Source organism: Sciurus carolinensis, chromosome 5, assembly GCF_902686445.1.
Source record: "Sciurus carolinensis chromosome 5, mSciCar1.2, whole genome shotgun sequence".
Classification (NCBI taxonomy): domain Eukaryota; kingdom Metazoa; phylum Chordata; class Mammalia; order Rodentia; family Sciuridae; genus Sciurus; species Sciurus carolinensis.
The window spans coordinates 37,820,363-37,837,723 of NC_062217.1; the positions used below are offsets into that span (position 1 = coordinate 37,820,363).

General features: G+C 41.8%; 1 protein-coding gene across 1 annotated transcript in view; it reads left to right on the forward strand.

The window, feature by feature from the left end:
- The first annotated feature begins 6,705 nt into the window (after nucleotides 1–6,705).
- Nucleotides 6,706–17,361, forward strand: part of LOC124985555 (guanylate cyclase soluble subunit beta-2-like) — a 48,301-nt gene continuing 37,645 nt past the window's right edge. The window contains exon 1 of the mRNA XM_047554290.1: nucleotides 6,706–6,787. Coding sequence (XP_047410246.1) covers nucleotides 6,721–6,787 — 67 coding nt within the window. The 5' untranslated portion in view covers nucleotides 6,706–6,720. The remainder of the gene's footprint in view (nucleotides 6,788–17,361) is intronic.

Genomic DNA, 17,361 nt, shown 5'->3' on the forward strand with positions numbered 1-17,361 from the left:
AGATGGGAAGCAGTTGAAATGTCATTGTAATCGCAGGGAGTTGCTGAGGTCTCAGGTCTCCCTCATACATGGAGATAATCATGGTCCTCACCTGGTACACTCAAGTGGACTGGGGTGGCTAAGAGGTGAGGCAGTTAGCATGTCTAGTGCTTTGAACTTAATCCAGGATCGTGCTTGTAAGGATCAGCAGTCACTGTGTAAACCGAAGTATAAGAGCCTAGTGTAAGGATTCTGAGGACTCTCATGGAGCCTAGGAGCAGGAAGTACCGAGCAACTTGAGAGGAAACGGAAGGCCAGTTACTGCTACACCTCTGCGTCTGTCTTCATGCTTACTCTATTTTCCTGGTTGTCTTTGTACGTCTCAGTTTCTGTTTCTTCCCAAGTTTTCTACATGCCCTTTTGATTCAAGAACTCTCCATGATCTGATTGCTCACTTTTGAGTGTCTTCATTCCAGATGGCTGAGATAGAGGGTTTGACAGCGCACCCATGGTCAGGTGTCCTTTGCAGGACAGAGGAGGTTACAGGTACAGCATCAGGGTTGGCGTATGTTCCCCATTGTAGAAACAAATGAATGGAGAAGGGATAAATAGTTGAGGGATTCAGGTGTGTATGAGTAGAATTGAATGAACGAATGGGAGCCGGGTGGATAACTGCTGAGCCTAAACCAGTTGATTTAGGAGGGAGGGGATGGGTCACATGGCTTCTCCCTGGGTCAGGCGGTCTTAACTGAGATTCATGGATGGGTGTGAGAGGGCCTGAGAATTTTCTGAAATCATTTATGAAAATGTGTATGTGTGTCTGGTTGTATTTTCTGGGGAGAAGATCCACAGTATTCTTCAGCATCCCTAAGAGGTTTATAAGTCAAAAAATTCAAGGACCCCTGCCTATGCATTTCTAGGATTTTTGGTTTTGCTAAATAGGGAGTGCTGTGAATATTCTGGCATTTCGAAAAGCATCCTTTCAAGTACAATTGGTCCCCAACCTATGATGGTTTGACTTTACAGTGGTACGAAAAGTGCAACCTCTCCTTCAGAAGGCTCTCTGACATTACAGTGGGACCCAAGCAACATGTGTCCAGGAGAAACTGGACTTCACGTGTTGAATTTGGCTCTTTTCCCAGGCTAGCAGCATTCGGCGTGACACTTTCTCATGATGTGGGGCAGCCCTCGGAAGCACAAGCCCCCAGTCAGCCCCTGGATTCTGAGGGTGGACAACCAGGACTGGACTCTGCCGTGTACTGTACTCAGTAAATTTCATGAGATACTCAGCACTTTATGATAAAATAGGCTTTGTGTTAGAGGAGTTTACCCAACTGTAGGGTGATTTAAGTGTTCTGAGCATGTTTAAGGTGGATAAGCCTAAGCATTAATGTTGGTGGGTTGGGTACATCCAGTGCATTTTTGATTTAACGATATTTTCAATTTACAGTAAGTTTATTGGGAAGCAATCCCACCACAAGTCGAGGAGCATTCCTATATTGAGAAAATAAGTGAGTCAGAACAAATCAGAATGGCTCCGATTCACCCTTTTGTCTGCTGAACCTTCTTTGCCCTATTGACTCATCAAATTTCTTACCCTTTCTTTGAAACTGAAAGTTCCCCTTTCCTCCACATCTTCTAGTTTTCCTCCAAATAAAGTCTAGTTTAAAAGCGCCTAAAAGCAGAGAGCTATTATTTTTTAACTCTCACCTGAGAATGCTACCTGTCTCTCCACTCCTCCTTCATTCCTGGCTATAAACGGGTTTGCTGGTTTCATCTACCTGCCTCAAACCCCGGGCCAAGGGAGGGCCCTAGGAATCAATTTGGCCAGAGTATTCTAACTGTAGGACCCAGCCTCTAGAAGATCATATTGAAACCTCCAAGAATGTATGCAAATTTAAAAATACGTTTCATTTTATAATATTACATATGTAAAGTAGAAACTTTATTTCTAATAAAAATCCTCAAAGGTTAAAGTTAGAGAAATATTTTTGTTTTGTGGGATTGTATGGAAGATAAGATAAGCAAGAGTAGAAACAGATGTTTTGATGTCTGAGGTTTATATCATTTAGATACCTTTCTTTAAAAATAGTATAAAACAGGGCCAGGCTCTGGGGCAGGCTCCTGTAATACCTGTCTCAAAATAAAAATAAAAAGGGCTGGGGACGTTGCTCAGTGGTAAAATGCCTCTGGGTTCAATCCCCAGGACCCCTCAACCCTGCAAAATATAAAACGGGGCTGGGAATGTAGCTTAGTGGTAGAACACTAGCATAGCATGTGTGAGGTACTGGGTTCAACCCCCAGTATTAAAAAAAAATTATGAACAGGAATTAGCTACAAAAGTGAGTTTTTACTTATTAGAATGAGGGGAAAAAATTAAAGCTGACAGATAACAGAAACACTAAAAGCTCAAAGAGAATATGTTTTTATTGTTACTGTCATTCCTTAACTAACTGACTCGCTTTAGTAATGTTTCTCTGCGTCTTTGGCTACATTTAGTTTCCTGTTCATATGACAATGATTTTATGTCATTTTCTATAAAGATAATAGAATGAATACTCCTCTAGCATGGTTGGATGGGAATTGTTTTAATTGTAGTTTGTTTTTATTGATAGCATAGACAAACTTCTTTGTTCTCAGCAGTTTCTTGTGGAGGTGTTCTTGCCTGGTGGCTGTCTTGGGAGAACCTCAGCCCTGATCTCTCTCTACCTTCCACTCTCCTCCCCACCTCTAGGGCAAATCCTCTGGGACCAGGTGGTCCCCACAAGGATTGTGCAGTCTCTCCTTCAGATGCCTTTCTTTGGAGGTTACATCAGGGTCTAGATGCCAGTTGAGAATACCAGGGGCAGGGGCTGCTGGGGCTGGGTGCTGGGACACTCCAACCACAGGCACCCAAGACCACTGCTTGGACATGAAGGGTGGCTCCCCAGATTGAGATGGCCTGAGCTGGCCAGGGCTGGCCTGGCCGGCCGCTTCCTTCTTGTGCTGGAAACCTCAGATTCATTAGCATTCAAAGCAAATGTGACTCATTCTTGGTTTAAATTGGAAGTTCGCAAACATCTTGATCTTAGGAAACCTTTATACTCTTCAAGATTATTGAAGACTCCAAAGTGCTTTTGTTTATCTATTATTATTTAAAGTAATAGAAATTAAAACTGAAAAAAATTTACAAATGGTTATTTGTTGTCATCCTAAATAATAATAATAAGCCTATTATGTGGTAGCATAAATAACATTTTAATGACAAGTGACTTTATTATCCCAATAAAAAATTAGCCAGAAAAAAGGAATGGTGTTACATTTTTAAAAATCTCCTTAATGTCTCTCTTAATAGAAAATAGCTGGATTCTATTTTTTTTATCATTCTGTTGTGTTGTGTGGTTTTGGTTGAAATATATGAAGAATATGTAGAAGGAGGAACTTTAATACTCTTTTCAGATAATCATGGCAATTTTCTCTAAGGTTTACAAATGTTTGAAAAGTGATAGTTTCTCAAAGGTTAGTTACAATGTTGAATCTGAAACTGTACCAATAACTTTCTTCATAGCATGTTATGCTACAATGCCTTGGTCTTCCTTACACTTTGAAATAAATCTTTTGCCTACACTTTGTTCCCTCATTAGGCATCGGGAAGCATTTTGTACTGTCATGCATTAATTAGGCACTAGCTCACCAAATTGGTCAATTCTTACAGGTGTCACTATTTGATATGAAAATCGCATTTGTCAATATCATCATCTTGATCTAAGAATGGAAGCTCATCAACTCACAGTAGCAGGTGCATGTTTTCCAAAGTTCTCATTTTATTTGAAAGCTTGAGTTTTATCATTGGCAGGCTCACTGTCCTCTCTCTCTTTTTGTTACTGGGGATTTAACCCAGGGGCACTCTACCGTTGAGCTATATACATCCTTTTTCTCCTTCTCTGTCTCCTTCTCCTTCTTCTTCTCCCTCTTCAACTCCTCCTCCTTTTATTCTTCTAAGAAAAATCTTCACCATGTATCCAAGTCTGAACAGCCACAGTTGATCTGTGAAATGATGTCATAAGAAAGTTGCTAATTCAGCTCAGAGCTCATGGTGTTAGTGCTTACCCTGGAGGTGACCGTCACACCCCTGTACATAGCAGTTTGTGTGTCCTTATACTCCTTATTCATCACACAAAGTGTGCAAAAGATGTGTGCTCAAGATTCACTTTTAATAAAATTGATCATCTTCACCCCCTTCGTTCTTGTTCCACAAGAACAATCTGTAAAGAAACTGACTTTAAAATTTTTTTTCCTGCACATGTGTGGCAGCAAAGAATACAGTGACTCTAAGGAATATATGAAGACTACAATAGTCTGGTGCCATGCCTTGATTTATGAGTTACCAGCAGTTTTACCCTCCCATGCTCAAATAACAACCAGTTAAAAGGCAAGCAATGTCTGAATTTTATTATGAAAATAGTTTTCACCTCATGGATCCCTAAAAATGCCTTAGGACCACTCCTAGGGGTTCCATAAATCATGCTTTGAGAACTGCTGTTTCAGTGCCATATTCTTTCTCTGTGAATCAGAGTCAGGAGTAATGCATCTTTTGTGACTGGGGGTAACGTTGGATACCAGAGTCTCCATGGAAACACTGACAAACCCAATGTCATCACTGCAGGGATGAGGAAATGGAGGTGTAAGGACATGTGTTCTGTGTCACCTATGTTGACTGTGCTTGGATTCACTCTCAGGTTCCTTCCTGACTCACACACTGTGAGTATGTAAGCCTCTGCCCGCTTAGGTCTCTCTTTAATTTCCTGAATTCTCTTTTCAGTATTGATTTGGCTCCTATTGTGTGCCAGATACGCTAGGTATGATGATAGGTCATCATAGAAAGTCTCCTGATCTTTAGATGGTCCTGATGCAAATGGGTGCATCGAAGCTCACAGGCATGGACAGCGCTCAAACTGGTCTGGAGCCTCAGGACTCAGGGGGGAAAGTGGCATGACCAGAGCCAGTGATTCTTCAACTGAGTCAGGAAGCAGGAATGAAGGCAGCCACATAAGAGGGAGCCTGTGGAAGGTGGGGAGGAAAGAACCATGCAGAGCGGACGATGGAGATACAGGGGAGCTGGTCAGGGAAGGAGAGCTGGGTCATGCAGGAAGGTGTGTCAGCCAGGGAATTTGGACTTGACCAAGGAGGTGTGGGGAGTTGGGGAATGACAGGCAGGAAAGGAGCTGATGCTTTCTCTAACTTCCAGATTGTCATGACACCATGCCTTCTTGTCCCCGATTATACCTACGTCACACAGCTACTATGCAAGTTTGTTACCCGAATTCCTCATCCACTGTAAAGAACCTTTCGAAGGAACAATTTCCCTTCACTTCAATTTTTCTTGTCCTGAAATGTGTATGAAAGGCCTTTCATTTTCCCTCTGGATTCTTAGGAACCATGCCATCAGTTTAGTAAGATTGAACAATGTACGATCCATTATTCATAATCGATTGCCTTGCAGGATTGAATCTAGAAGTGATTCGGAGCAGTCAAGAGGCAAGTGGTTTAAAACTACAGACAAACCTGCTAGGGCTCAGGAATCTGAGTGCTTATTCTGTTCCCCAAGTGATTCTGATACAGGCATCCTGGCCTTGGTTTCCTGTGCCGGTATTTTGGGTATCACTAGTTGGAACTAACTAAAGAGGAACACATTTAATGCCTTGTTCCAACTAAATATTGACTCCTCATTCTCCTGCCTGTGTGCACATGAGCACCTGGGATGTTTTCATGCTCCAAGAAATGGGCTCCTGTCTGTGTGGACTGGAAATGTGGAACTCTCACTTTGTTTCTCACAGCTGTTGCTTTTCCAACTCCCAATGTCTTCTAAGTGTTTTCTGATAGTCCCTTTTCTATCTTTCCCTTCTTAGCAGACACATTGCTATCTTATTAGAAATGTGGACGGGTTTATTTTCTAAATAAATTCTTTTTCTTAAATAAATTCTTGGTGAACATATTGCTTTAGCAAAGTGGTTTGAACGAGTCTATGTGTACGTGTGCACTGACTGAGGGGGCTGTAGGTGCCCGGGTCATGGAGATCAGTAGAGGAGACTGGGGGTCCCTGTGTAGTGCTAACAGTCTGAGTCATTCTGGTATGCCAGCAATGTGCAGTATGTAGATAAGCAAAATAAATATCCGACACCAAAGTACTATCAATTCAGCCTGTAGGAAAGACGAGGCTGTGATCCCAGAGGGAGCGAATGGGTGGCCCCATCAGAGTGCTGGGGAGAGCCACAGAGTTTGGTACATTCCCAAGGGTCCTGGAGATCACATCATTCTTTCTGGGGTCTTCACAACAGACTATGACAATGTCGGGTTTAAGCTGGGGTCTTGCTCATTGTATCTTTATTTTGTCCATAAGTACGGAAGAAGAGCACAAATTTTTTTTGTTTGTTTTGTTTTACAAAGGCCCACAGGTCCCTGGGGAGCCTGTAGAGGTTACCCACCCCAACACGGCAGAGAGCACCCCCTTAAAAGAGCGATAGTTTATGATAGTCCTTGTCTGCCCCAGTCTCACACCTGGCCCTTCTGAACAGCTACATCCAATAATGCTTAGAAACCACTGGACCAAAACTGGAAATCTTACAGGTGGAGGGAAACTCAGCACCTACACTACATCTTGCTGGATCAGTATATACATTCCTGGAACTAAACTCCTTTGCTGGACATTCATTGCACCTTGATTTGCCTTCCAGAACTTCTGCAGAGGTTCAAGATGCCTTCATGACCTACACAGTGTATGATGACATCATCACCATTAAGCTCATCCGAGAGGCCTGCAAGGTTCTGGGTAAGTAGGAAAGGGCTTGTTTGGGGTCCCAAGGGTTGTTCTAGCAAAAGGGAATTTGTTCTCATTTTTCATGGTAGTTATGTGATATGAAGTTGTGCAAATTCTGAATTAGTGAATACTGAATCACTGCTCCTAAAAGTATTTGGTCACAATGTTTTTGTTAACTGATTGATGTATAATCTTATTTTTTGTGTGCATCTGTTTAAATACATCATATTTAATATATATATATATATATTCACACACACATACACACGCACATATAGTTGATTAACATTTAACTTATTACTAATAGTGTTATAACTCATGCCTGAATGAAACGAATTTAACGTAAGTGTTTTCTCTGTGAAACACATCACAACTTTCTTGTTCTTCGGAACACTAGACAACACTTTGATAGCACATTTGATGGAGCTGTTAACCAGCAAAACCACTAACAAAAAGCAGAAAAATGGGAAAACCATGAACCTCAATACATAGTAGCAAGGATATTTGTTTAGAGTATGAGAGTTGAAATAAGAACCTAGAACATTGCCTCATTCAACCTTAGCTACAAACATTTGTGTTGGAAGTACACATTTTTCACCACTCTGTTCATGTCTATCAATGACCTTGACAGGTGTATGTCCATTGTTTTTATGGCTATTGATACTTTTTAGCATGCAGAAAAATTTTTAAATACGGAATACTTAAATAATGAGGATTGACTTGTCTCATAGTGACTTAAAATAAATTTGTTCTCATAGTCGAAAGACCAGAAGTTCAAAACCGAGTTGCTAGCAGACAAGATCTCTTTGAAAGCATTAGAGGAGAATCCTTTTCTCTTCCAATTTCTGGGGCCCCAGGTGTTTGTTGGTGACCTCCAATCTCCAGTCTTGCCTCTGTCTTCAAGTGACTGTCTTATCTCTGTGTATTTTCTTGGTGTCTAATTTACCTTTTCTCATAAGGACACCACCAAATCATACTGATTCTAGGATTCACCCTAAATGACCTCTTATTAGCTTAATTATACCTGCAAAGTCTAACTTCCAAATAAGGTCACAACAATAGGTTTTTGATAGGCAGAAAATTTAGGGGATACTATTTAGCCTAGTATGGGACTCCCATGTGATATCTTCCATTTGAGTAGCCCTAGATTTTTTGCAGAATTACATTATGGGCATTGCTTTGAGTTTCATCATCTGCACCACCAACATCATTGTTGGCCCTGTTAGTTTTGACAGGTACTGTGATACCTTTGAAATGTTCGCTACCTTTGCCCCTGGATGTCAGGAGGAAGAAAACTGAGAATCCCCTTATGACAACCACACTTGTATTTATCTGGAAATGTACATGGTATGCTATACAGGGTACTGAGGTCTCTTTGTCTCCATTTTCTCTACCATGGCTCATTTTGTCTATCTGCCCAGACGTGAAGATGCCATGATGGGGTCATAAGGAGGGGACCGCATGTGCATGGTCCTGCTAACAATGCACATACACTCCCAGGATACTTCTCCCATTGGTATATCAATAGGAATTGTTTATTTTATGAACCAGTCCACTCCCCAGGCCCCAAGGGAAACAGGTACAGGACAAAAGCAAGTTTTAGCTTGGTCTTTTTCTGGTTTAATGACCCATGACAAGTTACATAAGCAGCCATATCTTTCTTATTGGCCAAATGAAAATAGTAACATTTACCCTTCAGAGTTGTTTTGAGGTTTGAGATAATGTATGTGAAAATATCCAGTACATAGTAGTTTCTGGCACATAGTAGTTTCTTGAAAAAACTTGTCCTTTTTCTTTGCTTACACCTATTTCTCACACGGTGGGTGTCTCTGAGTGTGAGGTGACATTTAGGAATTATTGTAGATGGATACTGTGTCAGCAACCATGCCTGGGGCAGAATGGTCAGAAGTGTCAGGTTAGGCCCTGTCACTCAGAGCCTGCAAGCTGGTACAGCTCACAAAGGGTCAGGGAGCAAGGGCTATGGTTTCAAGCTGGTTTTCATGGTGCCTCTGGGAGCCCAACACACTGACTGCTGTCTTTAAGAGCAATTTGTGAGATGGTTACCAGTTACAGCCAACCCCAGGCTTTGCAATAACCAGCCCTGCAGGTGTGCTTCAGAACCCACCTGGGCAGCTAGTTAATGCTGAGTCCACAAGGGACAGGTGGCTTTTCCAGTGATGAGTAATATGCCTGTCTTGGGTGAGGCATTGCACTTATTTCCCTCTCTTTTGAATTTCAGAAAAATTCTCTAATTAAAAAGATTGGGCCAGTTTTAACTCATGCACCTGGAACTGATCGATTGGAGGGCTTTCCCCTTGATTTTCACATGGTAATTTGACTGACATCTGCATCTCTTCTCATGTTCCCAGTTGTCTACTGTATGCAGAATACCTTCCGGGGATTTGCATGCAGGAGAGGCCAAAAGTCTCTGCCAAGCCAGGAGGGGGAAGTCACTGGGGCTTAGGAAGCTGGGTTCATGTGACAATCAGAGTCCTTTCCAGTAAGAGGCGGTCACCTGCTTCTCTTGCCAGCTTTGCCACCTGCTGCCCTGGCTCCTCGGGCTGCTCTGGTCTGTGGTGGAGCCACCGAGGGGCCAGAGGTGCCATGAGGCCTGGCAGGATGATAGTGATTGGAGCTAGGAGGAATCTGGGCACCAATTGGTCATTAAAATAATTTCCAACCAGATGGGCAGTAGCCCCTAGTCACTTGGCTTCTGCATCTTTCCTAAAACTGATGAGGGTGGGCCTGAAATAGGAGATACTGAATGGGAGTGAAGCGATGTTTATTCCTTCAGCTTCCCGAACTCAGACTCTTAAGAGCTGCAGCACTTCCGGGACCCTCCTAACGCCAGTGCCCAGCTCTGTGCACAACACCAGGTTCCTGTGGCCTCCCAGCAATAACAGCTAGGCATCCTTCACCCTCTAAGATTCCAAAGAATCTTACAGACAGAGCTTCTGGGAAAAGCTGGACTGGAAACTGCGGGAGTTCATAGTACCTGCAACCCCATCCTTTCCTGCCCAGGCTGGGTTTTTTTTTTTTTTTGTCTCCCCCACAACTGACCGTGTGGGAGGTTTGTAGGGGGCATGGGCTATCAACAAGCAGATGACATCAGGCTTTCTACATGGAGTCTCGAATCCTGGTGGGTGTTGTTTACAATACCACACTGTCCCCTCTGGACGAGGAGCCAGGGGACCTGGGTTCTGATCTCAGCTCTGCTTCCCAGCAGCACCTTCGTTTTCAACATGGAGATGCTTGATGCACCTGCTGAAGAGTTTCTGCTTTATTTTCTTAGACATTGCTTTCTTAAACAATTTAAACCGTGTCATTATGATGTCACATACGCTTTTCCAAACCACCCAGTCAGACCTTTTCTTGATCCTAATGTACACCATCCCACATAGGCAAGGCCCAGATGCTGCTCCTCTGGGGACAGTTCTGCAAGTCTGTAATTCCCAGTGAGGACTGGTGGCCCACAAGCAAGTTCAATTATTTACAACTACCTTCTCTCATCTATTTTCTCTCTATGGAAAGAATACAAAATAATAGGTGAAAATTCTGTAATGAGAGGTGGAAATTTCTGATCTGAAAAGCTGGAGTTTAGAAAATATAAAAGGGCAAAAGATCTGGGAATAGATGGTAAAAATTAAGCCAATTCTTTCTGGCTTTCATTTCAGGGAATCCCAGCATCAGGAAGGGGTAGGTCTCTGTATCAGGTTGACTCTGGTTCCTAGCCCTCTGTCAAAGGGCATATTGTTGTTATTCTAGAATGAGCAGGAAGGTTTGGATTCTGCTCTGTCATACCAGCTGTGTAACTTTGGGCTAGAATTTCCTTGAGAGTTAATCTCCTCCTCAAAATAGGAACAATACTTCAAAGTGTAGTCGGAAGGAATGAATTAAATCAGATAAGAAAGGTAGGTATGTTGTAATATTCAGGGTGACAGCAAATATGGGAATTCAGCAAATACAAGCTGATGTTGAATCTGAAAGGAAAGCAGGGATTATTTCTATTTTGTACCTCTTAATGCTGTCCTTGAAAAGTAGACACGGGATTTATTGTTCCCTTCAAATGGCCATGGTACAAAAATAATGTTCTGAGTCCTTTGATCAGTGGTCAGCAAACTACTTACAGCCAATGGGTTAAATCTGGGCCTCTGCCTGTATTTGCAAATAAAGTTTTATTGTAACATAACCATGCCCATTTTTTTACCTATTGTCTATGCCCCTTTTGTGGTAAAATGGTAGAGTTGAGCTATCATGAGAGACCACTGAATGACCTGCAAAGCTTAAAATATTCACTGATATTTTAGGTCTTCAGAAAGAAATACGCCATAAATCTTGATTCCTCCCAGTCTGTGTTTGTAATTGTGCATGCTTGTGAACACTGAGGGTGTGGTGGCACCTTTAGCAGAGAAATGCCATTTCGCACCTGCCCTGTAGGAGTCATAGTTTCAGCCCAACCAATATGTTTAGAGTCAGCAGTAAGTTTACAGACCCATGAATGGACTGGTTTCTACCCAAAACCAAGGTATATCATTGTGATTTCTCTCTGCCTCTCTTAGAATATCAGAAACCTTTTTCTTGTTGATCCTTAAAACATGTTGGCCCATATCTAAAATGGCAGAATTAATTTTTCAAATAAAAGTTGGGCTTTGGAATCAGGATGGCCTCAGGAAGCCTGGGCCGTGTGGTTTCTCTGTGTATATATAACTCTCACTATTTGGAGAGAGTGAGGCCCAACCAAAGGAAGACTTCGAGAAGAGCATTTTACTATTTAATAAAATATACCGGTCAGTCGAGGCCAGCTGCTCCCTCTGACAAAGAAAAAGCATGCTTCCTCTCACTAGTGGGTGCTCTGCTCTCTCAGTGGGCTCCAGGATGCAGTTTCCCTACCTTGAAGCAAGTGCTGGGACTTTTCCAGACCCCTCTGCCACTGCATAGCTCTGTGCTGTCTAATTAGCATAATTCAGGATGGGACCAGATGGCAGGTTGAGCGTTGCAGAAGGAATTGTTCTGTATGTGAATGAGGGCCTACTTAGTGTGTAAGTGGGTTATTAGTGATCTGAAGTGACAAAATTCAAAACAACACCCAACAGCCATTTGGCACAGCTGTGTCTGTCTAGACTTTGCCTGCTAAGAAACCCATAGGAAAGCGTGTTTCAACAGTTAGCCTTCAGCAAATGCCAACAGCCCTTCTTTGCACTTACTTCTTTAAAAACGAGAGTGATGGCTCGAAATTTACAAATTTTAAAATGTGCAATGCCCGAAATCAGGCCCTATAACATTTACTCTTTACCCCTCGGAGGGTGGGACAAAGTAACCCAGACTGTGCAATCAGTTGAAAATTTGGTTCTAATCCAGATTCCAAGGCCAGTTCTGAATCCTGCAGACCAGAGGAGATAGTGACAATGCTGCCAGCGAGGGTTTTCGAATCAGGCAGAAGTGGGTGAACCTCCTGGTCATCTCCTCTCTTCATGAGGTAACCTGGTGCGAGTTACCCTTTGGTAAAACAGCAGTGAACCTGTGACCCCTCCCTTAGGCTTCATCCTTTGGCTTGTAAAGCTATGGAAAACATTGTAAGAGGTAGAGCATGCGTTTCCCTGTCTGGTGGGACTGCATGTGCTTATCTGGGTGACCCAGAAGCGACCATAATGAGTGACTCCTGTTGCTTCTATCTTGGGAGGTGGAAGCTGGGGAGGGGTTATGAGACCCCCAGCCCCACGTGGGCCCTTTGCCCAGGAGGCTGAGAAGGTGGCAGTGGTTTGCTGCATTCTTCCATGTGCCAATCCTCACTGGGGCTTTAGCAGGTGGTGCTCTCCCACTGCCCTGGACAGTGTACCTCTGCTCTTTCCAGTCCCTGGAGCTGTAACCCAGCAAAAAATAAACATTTCCTGGCAACACAGAAGAGCCAAGCTTGTTAAGTCAGAAAGTTCAAGTTCATACATCATTCCAATTTAAAAGCCTGTTAGGAGGCTCCACACCACTCCCGGGAAGCCAAGCGTAGATGCTTTGTGATGGTTATTTCCCTGCTAACAAAGAAGTCTTTCATTTAAACAAAATCAAAACCACTTTTTAACAGAGCTTTTAATACATACGCAAAAGTAGAGAGAGTGGTATACGCAGGCCACAGACCCCTAGCCCAGTGACACTGATTGTCAGTATTTTGACAATCTTATTTCATCTATCTGGTCCCTCCGCCCCTTTTCTGTTTTTATTTTTGCTGGAATGTCTTAAGGCAAATCTCAGGTTTCCCATAATTTTACTCATAAACATTTCAGTATGAGTCTCTAACAAGATAAAGACATTTTAAAATGTAATGATAATGCCCCGATTATATCCAACAAAATTCATAATATTACAGAGATTCAGGTTCCAGCTGTATCTCAGCTGGCCTTGGATAAGCAGTCTTATTATATAAGATTTCCTGAGGTCTTTTCAGGGCAATCAGCAAAAACTTTTCATTTTGACATAAATTCAAACCCACAAAAGATTTGTAAGAATAGTACAAAGAATTTCCATATACTTTTTTATCTGTGTTCTCCAGATGTTAACATATAACTATATTGGCTCAGTCTTTGTTCTATATCTGTATCTATGATCCACCCCACCTCCCACCAAATTGTTATTATGTTGCAGACATGATGCTTCTTCGTTGGTAAAAATTATGTTACATAACTACAGTACAACATGAAACTCAGGAAATGAGCATTGATATGATTCTGTAATCTAATCTACAGACTTTATGAATGTTTTTTTTTCTACTTGACACCTATGTCCTTTAGAACAGAAGAAAATCCTGAGTGACGTCAATTTTCATGCCTTTCCTTCTTCTTTAACCTGAAAGTGTTCCTGAATCTCTTTGTGTTTTATAACATTGATATCTTTGGAAAATTCTGCTCAGCTATTTGGTAGCATGTTCCTTAATTCAGGATTATTTAATAGTTGGTTATTTAATTGTTTCTATTAAGATCATGCTTTCTTGGTAGGAAAACCACAGAAGTGATCTTTTCTGTTTGTTTTTTCTCTTTTGTTTTTGTGGTGCGGGGGCTTGAACTTGAGCTACATCCAACCACTGAGCTACATCCCTAATCCTTTTTATTATTTTTATTTTAGTGTCTCACTAAATTGCTCATGCTGACCTCAAACTTGTGGTCCTCTTGCCTCAGCCTCCTGAGTCACTGGGATTGCCCATGACCACCAGCATGGCTGGCTCCGAAGTGATCTTTTGCCCTTCCCAGTTCATCATATCAGGATGTTGAGCTGTCCTGTTTTTACTGTCAACTTTGATCTCTCAGTGAAAGTAGAGTCTGCCACCTTCTCCTCTGTAAAGTTACTATTTTTCCCTTTGTAATTCAGACAATGCAAATATGGTATTGCTTCTCAAACCCCTGCTTCTGGGATTTTAGTATTAGTTATGATTCTTGTTGGAGTCAATACTTATGATGGTGGTAAAATGGTGATATTCTAAATATGGAATTTCTTTTATATTTGTTAGTTGGAGTTCTGTAAGGGAGCATTTCCTCCTTCCCCAGTTTATTTATATCAATTTAAATAAGTAAGACTCTTGAATCTTAATTTTAAAAAATAGATTGTAATCCATTACTTTCACTATTTATTTTGATGCTCAAATTCTCCAAGACCTAGCTAGTGGGAGCCCCTTTAAACTGATCCCTTGCCCTTTTGATATGTCCCTATCATTCTTTGTTTCTTCTTTACTTTATGTCATGAAAAATGGTATAGGTTCATCTCATTCTTTCCCTGCCCAGCCTTGGAATCTGCCTTTCTCTAAGTAGTTCTTGTTTCCTTTAGCAGGGAGTGGTACTTAAGAATCAAGATCCGAATGATAGTTGAGCTTATCACAACTGAGGTGTCACTGCTTTTAGGCCTGCTCAGTGGACAGACCTGGAAAACAGATGCTAATACACATATCTATCTGTCTGTCTGTCTACCTGTCTATCATTTATCATATATCTATCTATACCATGATGAATTGTGTAATCTTATTATGTTAGATTTTTCTACTTTAACACTATAGGGTCCTTCTTTTCTTCTTTTCATAATTGTAACCTCTCTCTCAAGGAGAAATCTGACTCCCACTGGCTACAATATGTTTACTTATATGCTCAATTCTTAAATATTCAGGAAGTAGTTTCAGAACTGCTAACATAAATGATGGAAGAAAGCTGAACTACAGCTAAATATTTGTTCTTAATGTCTATAACCTGGGGACAAAGCAATCTAAATACTGTGTTCAAATGTTAATGGGTTAATGTTTCCCCCTGGGTATTTATGTGATTCAAAACTGTTCAGTCTGAAATATTGTTCTGCTAATTTGTTTCTGTTTGTATTCCATCTTGGGGTTTTTCCCTCTTCTTATTGATCTTGCTTATTTTAAGCATATGAATATTTGCTTAAATAAGCATATATAAGCATATAAATAATCTTATAATAAGCATATTAATATGATTTTTTAAGCCAAACTATTCAAAGTTATGTTCAGAGAAGTGACATCCCCCATCACAGTTTTTCTATCCCATTCCCACCAAAGTCCTATAGGTAACCAATTTTCATAATTCCTGGTTTATCCTTCTGCTGTTTAATTTTGCATAAATTAGCAGATAGATGTACATTTCTTTATTTTCCCTTCTTTCTTGCACAAAAGATAGAAAACTATGCATACTATAGACTTTCTGTTGCACCATCAGATAACACTGTAAAGCACCTGAGATTTGTGCGTATTTCATTCTTGCATTTTCTCATAATTTTCTATGTATCCCTGACACCCTGTGACTTAGGGGGCTCTTGGAATTCTGAATTCACTGCGATGAAACTGTACCAAAAAACAAGACAGGTGTTGAATTTAGAAAGAGGCCTTTGTCCTCTGCTAGACAAGCATTCTGAACCAAGAATCCCAGAAGCAGCCCCAAACCCAGCACAGATGGAAAACACCACACCCAAGCCCAAGATTGTTGTTGAAGGAACAGTTAGTCTCTCAGCCAGATGTCCTTTCCTGTTAACAGAGCTGGGCGCCCAGAAACAAAATAACCCGGGTCTGGAACGAGCAACTTCATGGATTTTTGTAAATTTTCAGATTTAAAAGAAAATTCAAGCAGGCAGTCTTTCTACACAAAGCTGCCACTGTCACTTGACTATAACTTTGCTTGGCCTGCAGACAGCCCAGTCCTCCTGGGAGAAGTCCCAGGGAGAAGGAAGATTTTGGAGACCTGTGCTTTTCCTGGTGGGTAACAGGATGCACCTGTTCAGAACTCCAGGCTGCAGGCTGTACGAAACAGCTGACTTTTTTTTTTTTTTTTTTTTTTTTTTGGTATGTTTGTTTGTTTTTTGTTAGTCAGCCAGAATAAGCTAGATTTAGAGGGAAAGGAAAGGTAGAAGGAGAGGAGAAGGGGAAGTGGAAGGAGCAATTCCACACCTATCCATTTACTTTTTAGGAGTTCTCCTAGGAACTCAGAAGTATTGAAAAGAAACTGAATAGAATTTATTTCAGTTAACTTAGGAGTTGGCAGTGGTTCCTGATGTAGAAAAGACTGCCTGTATCCAGGTAGGATGGACCCCAAAGCAAAGAACCCCAATGGAGGCCATGACCACCTCCCACCCTACCATCCCAAGCTTTATCTAGATACAGAAGAAGAGACTAACAAATTGTGCGAAATATGTATAACTCAGTCTGACAAGGCCAGACCAGCTCAGTGGGGACTTTGTCCTGCTCAGATTACAGACCAATTATCTGCTCAGAGGTCTAGCTAAGGACAAGGAGTTGTAGAGAAACTGCTGTTCAGACCACCTTAGGAAGCCAGGAGAGGCTGCAAAGTGCTCAGATCTCCTCTCATCCCCTGTCACTCTGTTTGACTCAGCCTGGAGAGCTCAGCAGACCTAGAATGTCCCTTGCTGTGAATTCCACATCCAGCTGGAGCATCCTAGAGTCCTTCAAGGATGCAGTTGAGGACTTGTCTTGTAAATCTGAGTATTCTGGACCTTCTCCCTGGCCCCCAGAACTCGCATGAGTCACGAGTCCACCATAAGTAAGAGAATGTTCCTCATAGGAGCTCCGGGTCTGCAGGAGGAATAGATGTCCTGCCTCCTCGGCCAGTGGTGACAGCCCATAGCTAGCCATTGTCTTGGGGAGATCCTTGTCTCTCTAACTGCTGCTCCAAAGACTGTGGGTTGTGGTAGAAGGGAGAACTGACTTTAGATTTATAACCTTTTCAGCAAATCTGGCCTTGGTCATTCTGTATGATTGTGGTCAATTCACAAAGATGCTTAGTCTCAATGGGCTTGTCTGGAAAATTTGGGGCATGATAATAAGATTATCTGCCTTCCAAGAAATTGACAAGCATTGAGTAAAATAACTTTGACAATGGGTATTGCAGGAACTACAGACTATTCTTTAAAAACATTCACTACACCAACAGTGCAGGTGGGGAGTAGAAGAGGTGGGCAGCAATCCTCACCTAGTGCTGCAAACCCACCCCCAGAAATTCATTAAGCACCCACTTTGTGTCCAGTTCAAAAAACATGTAAGGCAATGTTGCTGCCTAACCCTAAAGATAGGAGGGGGAAAATGTAACAGT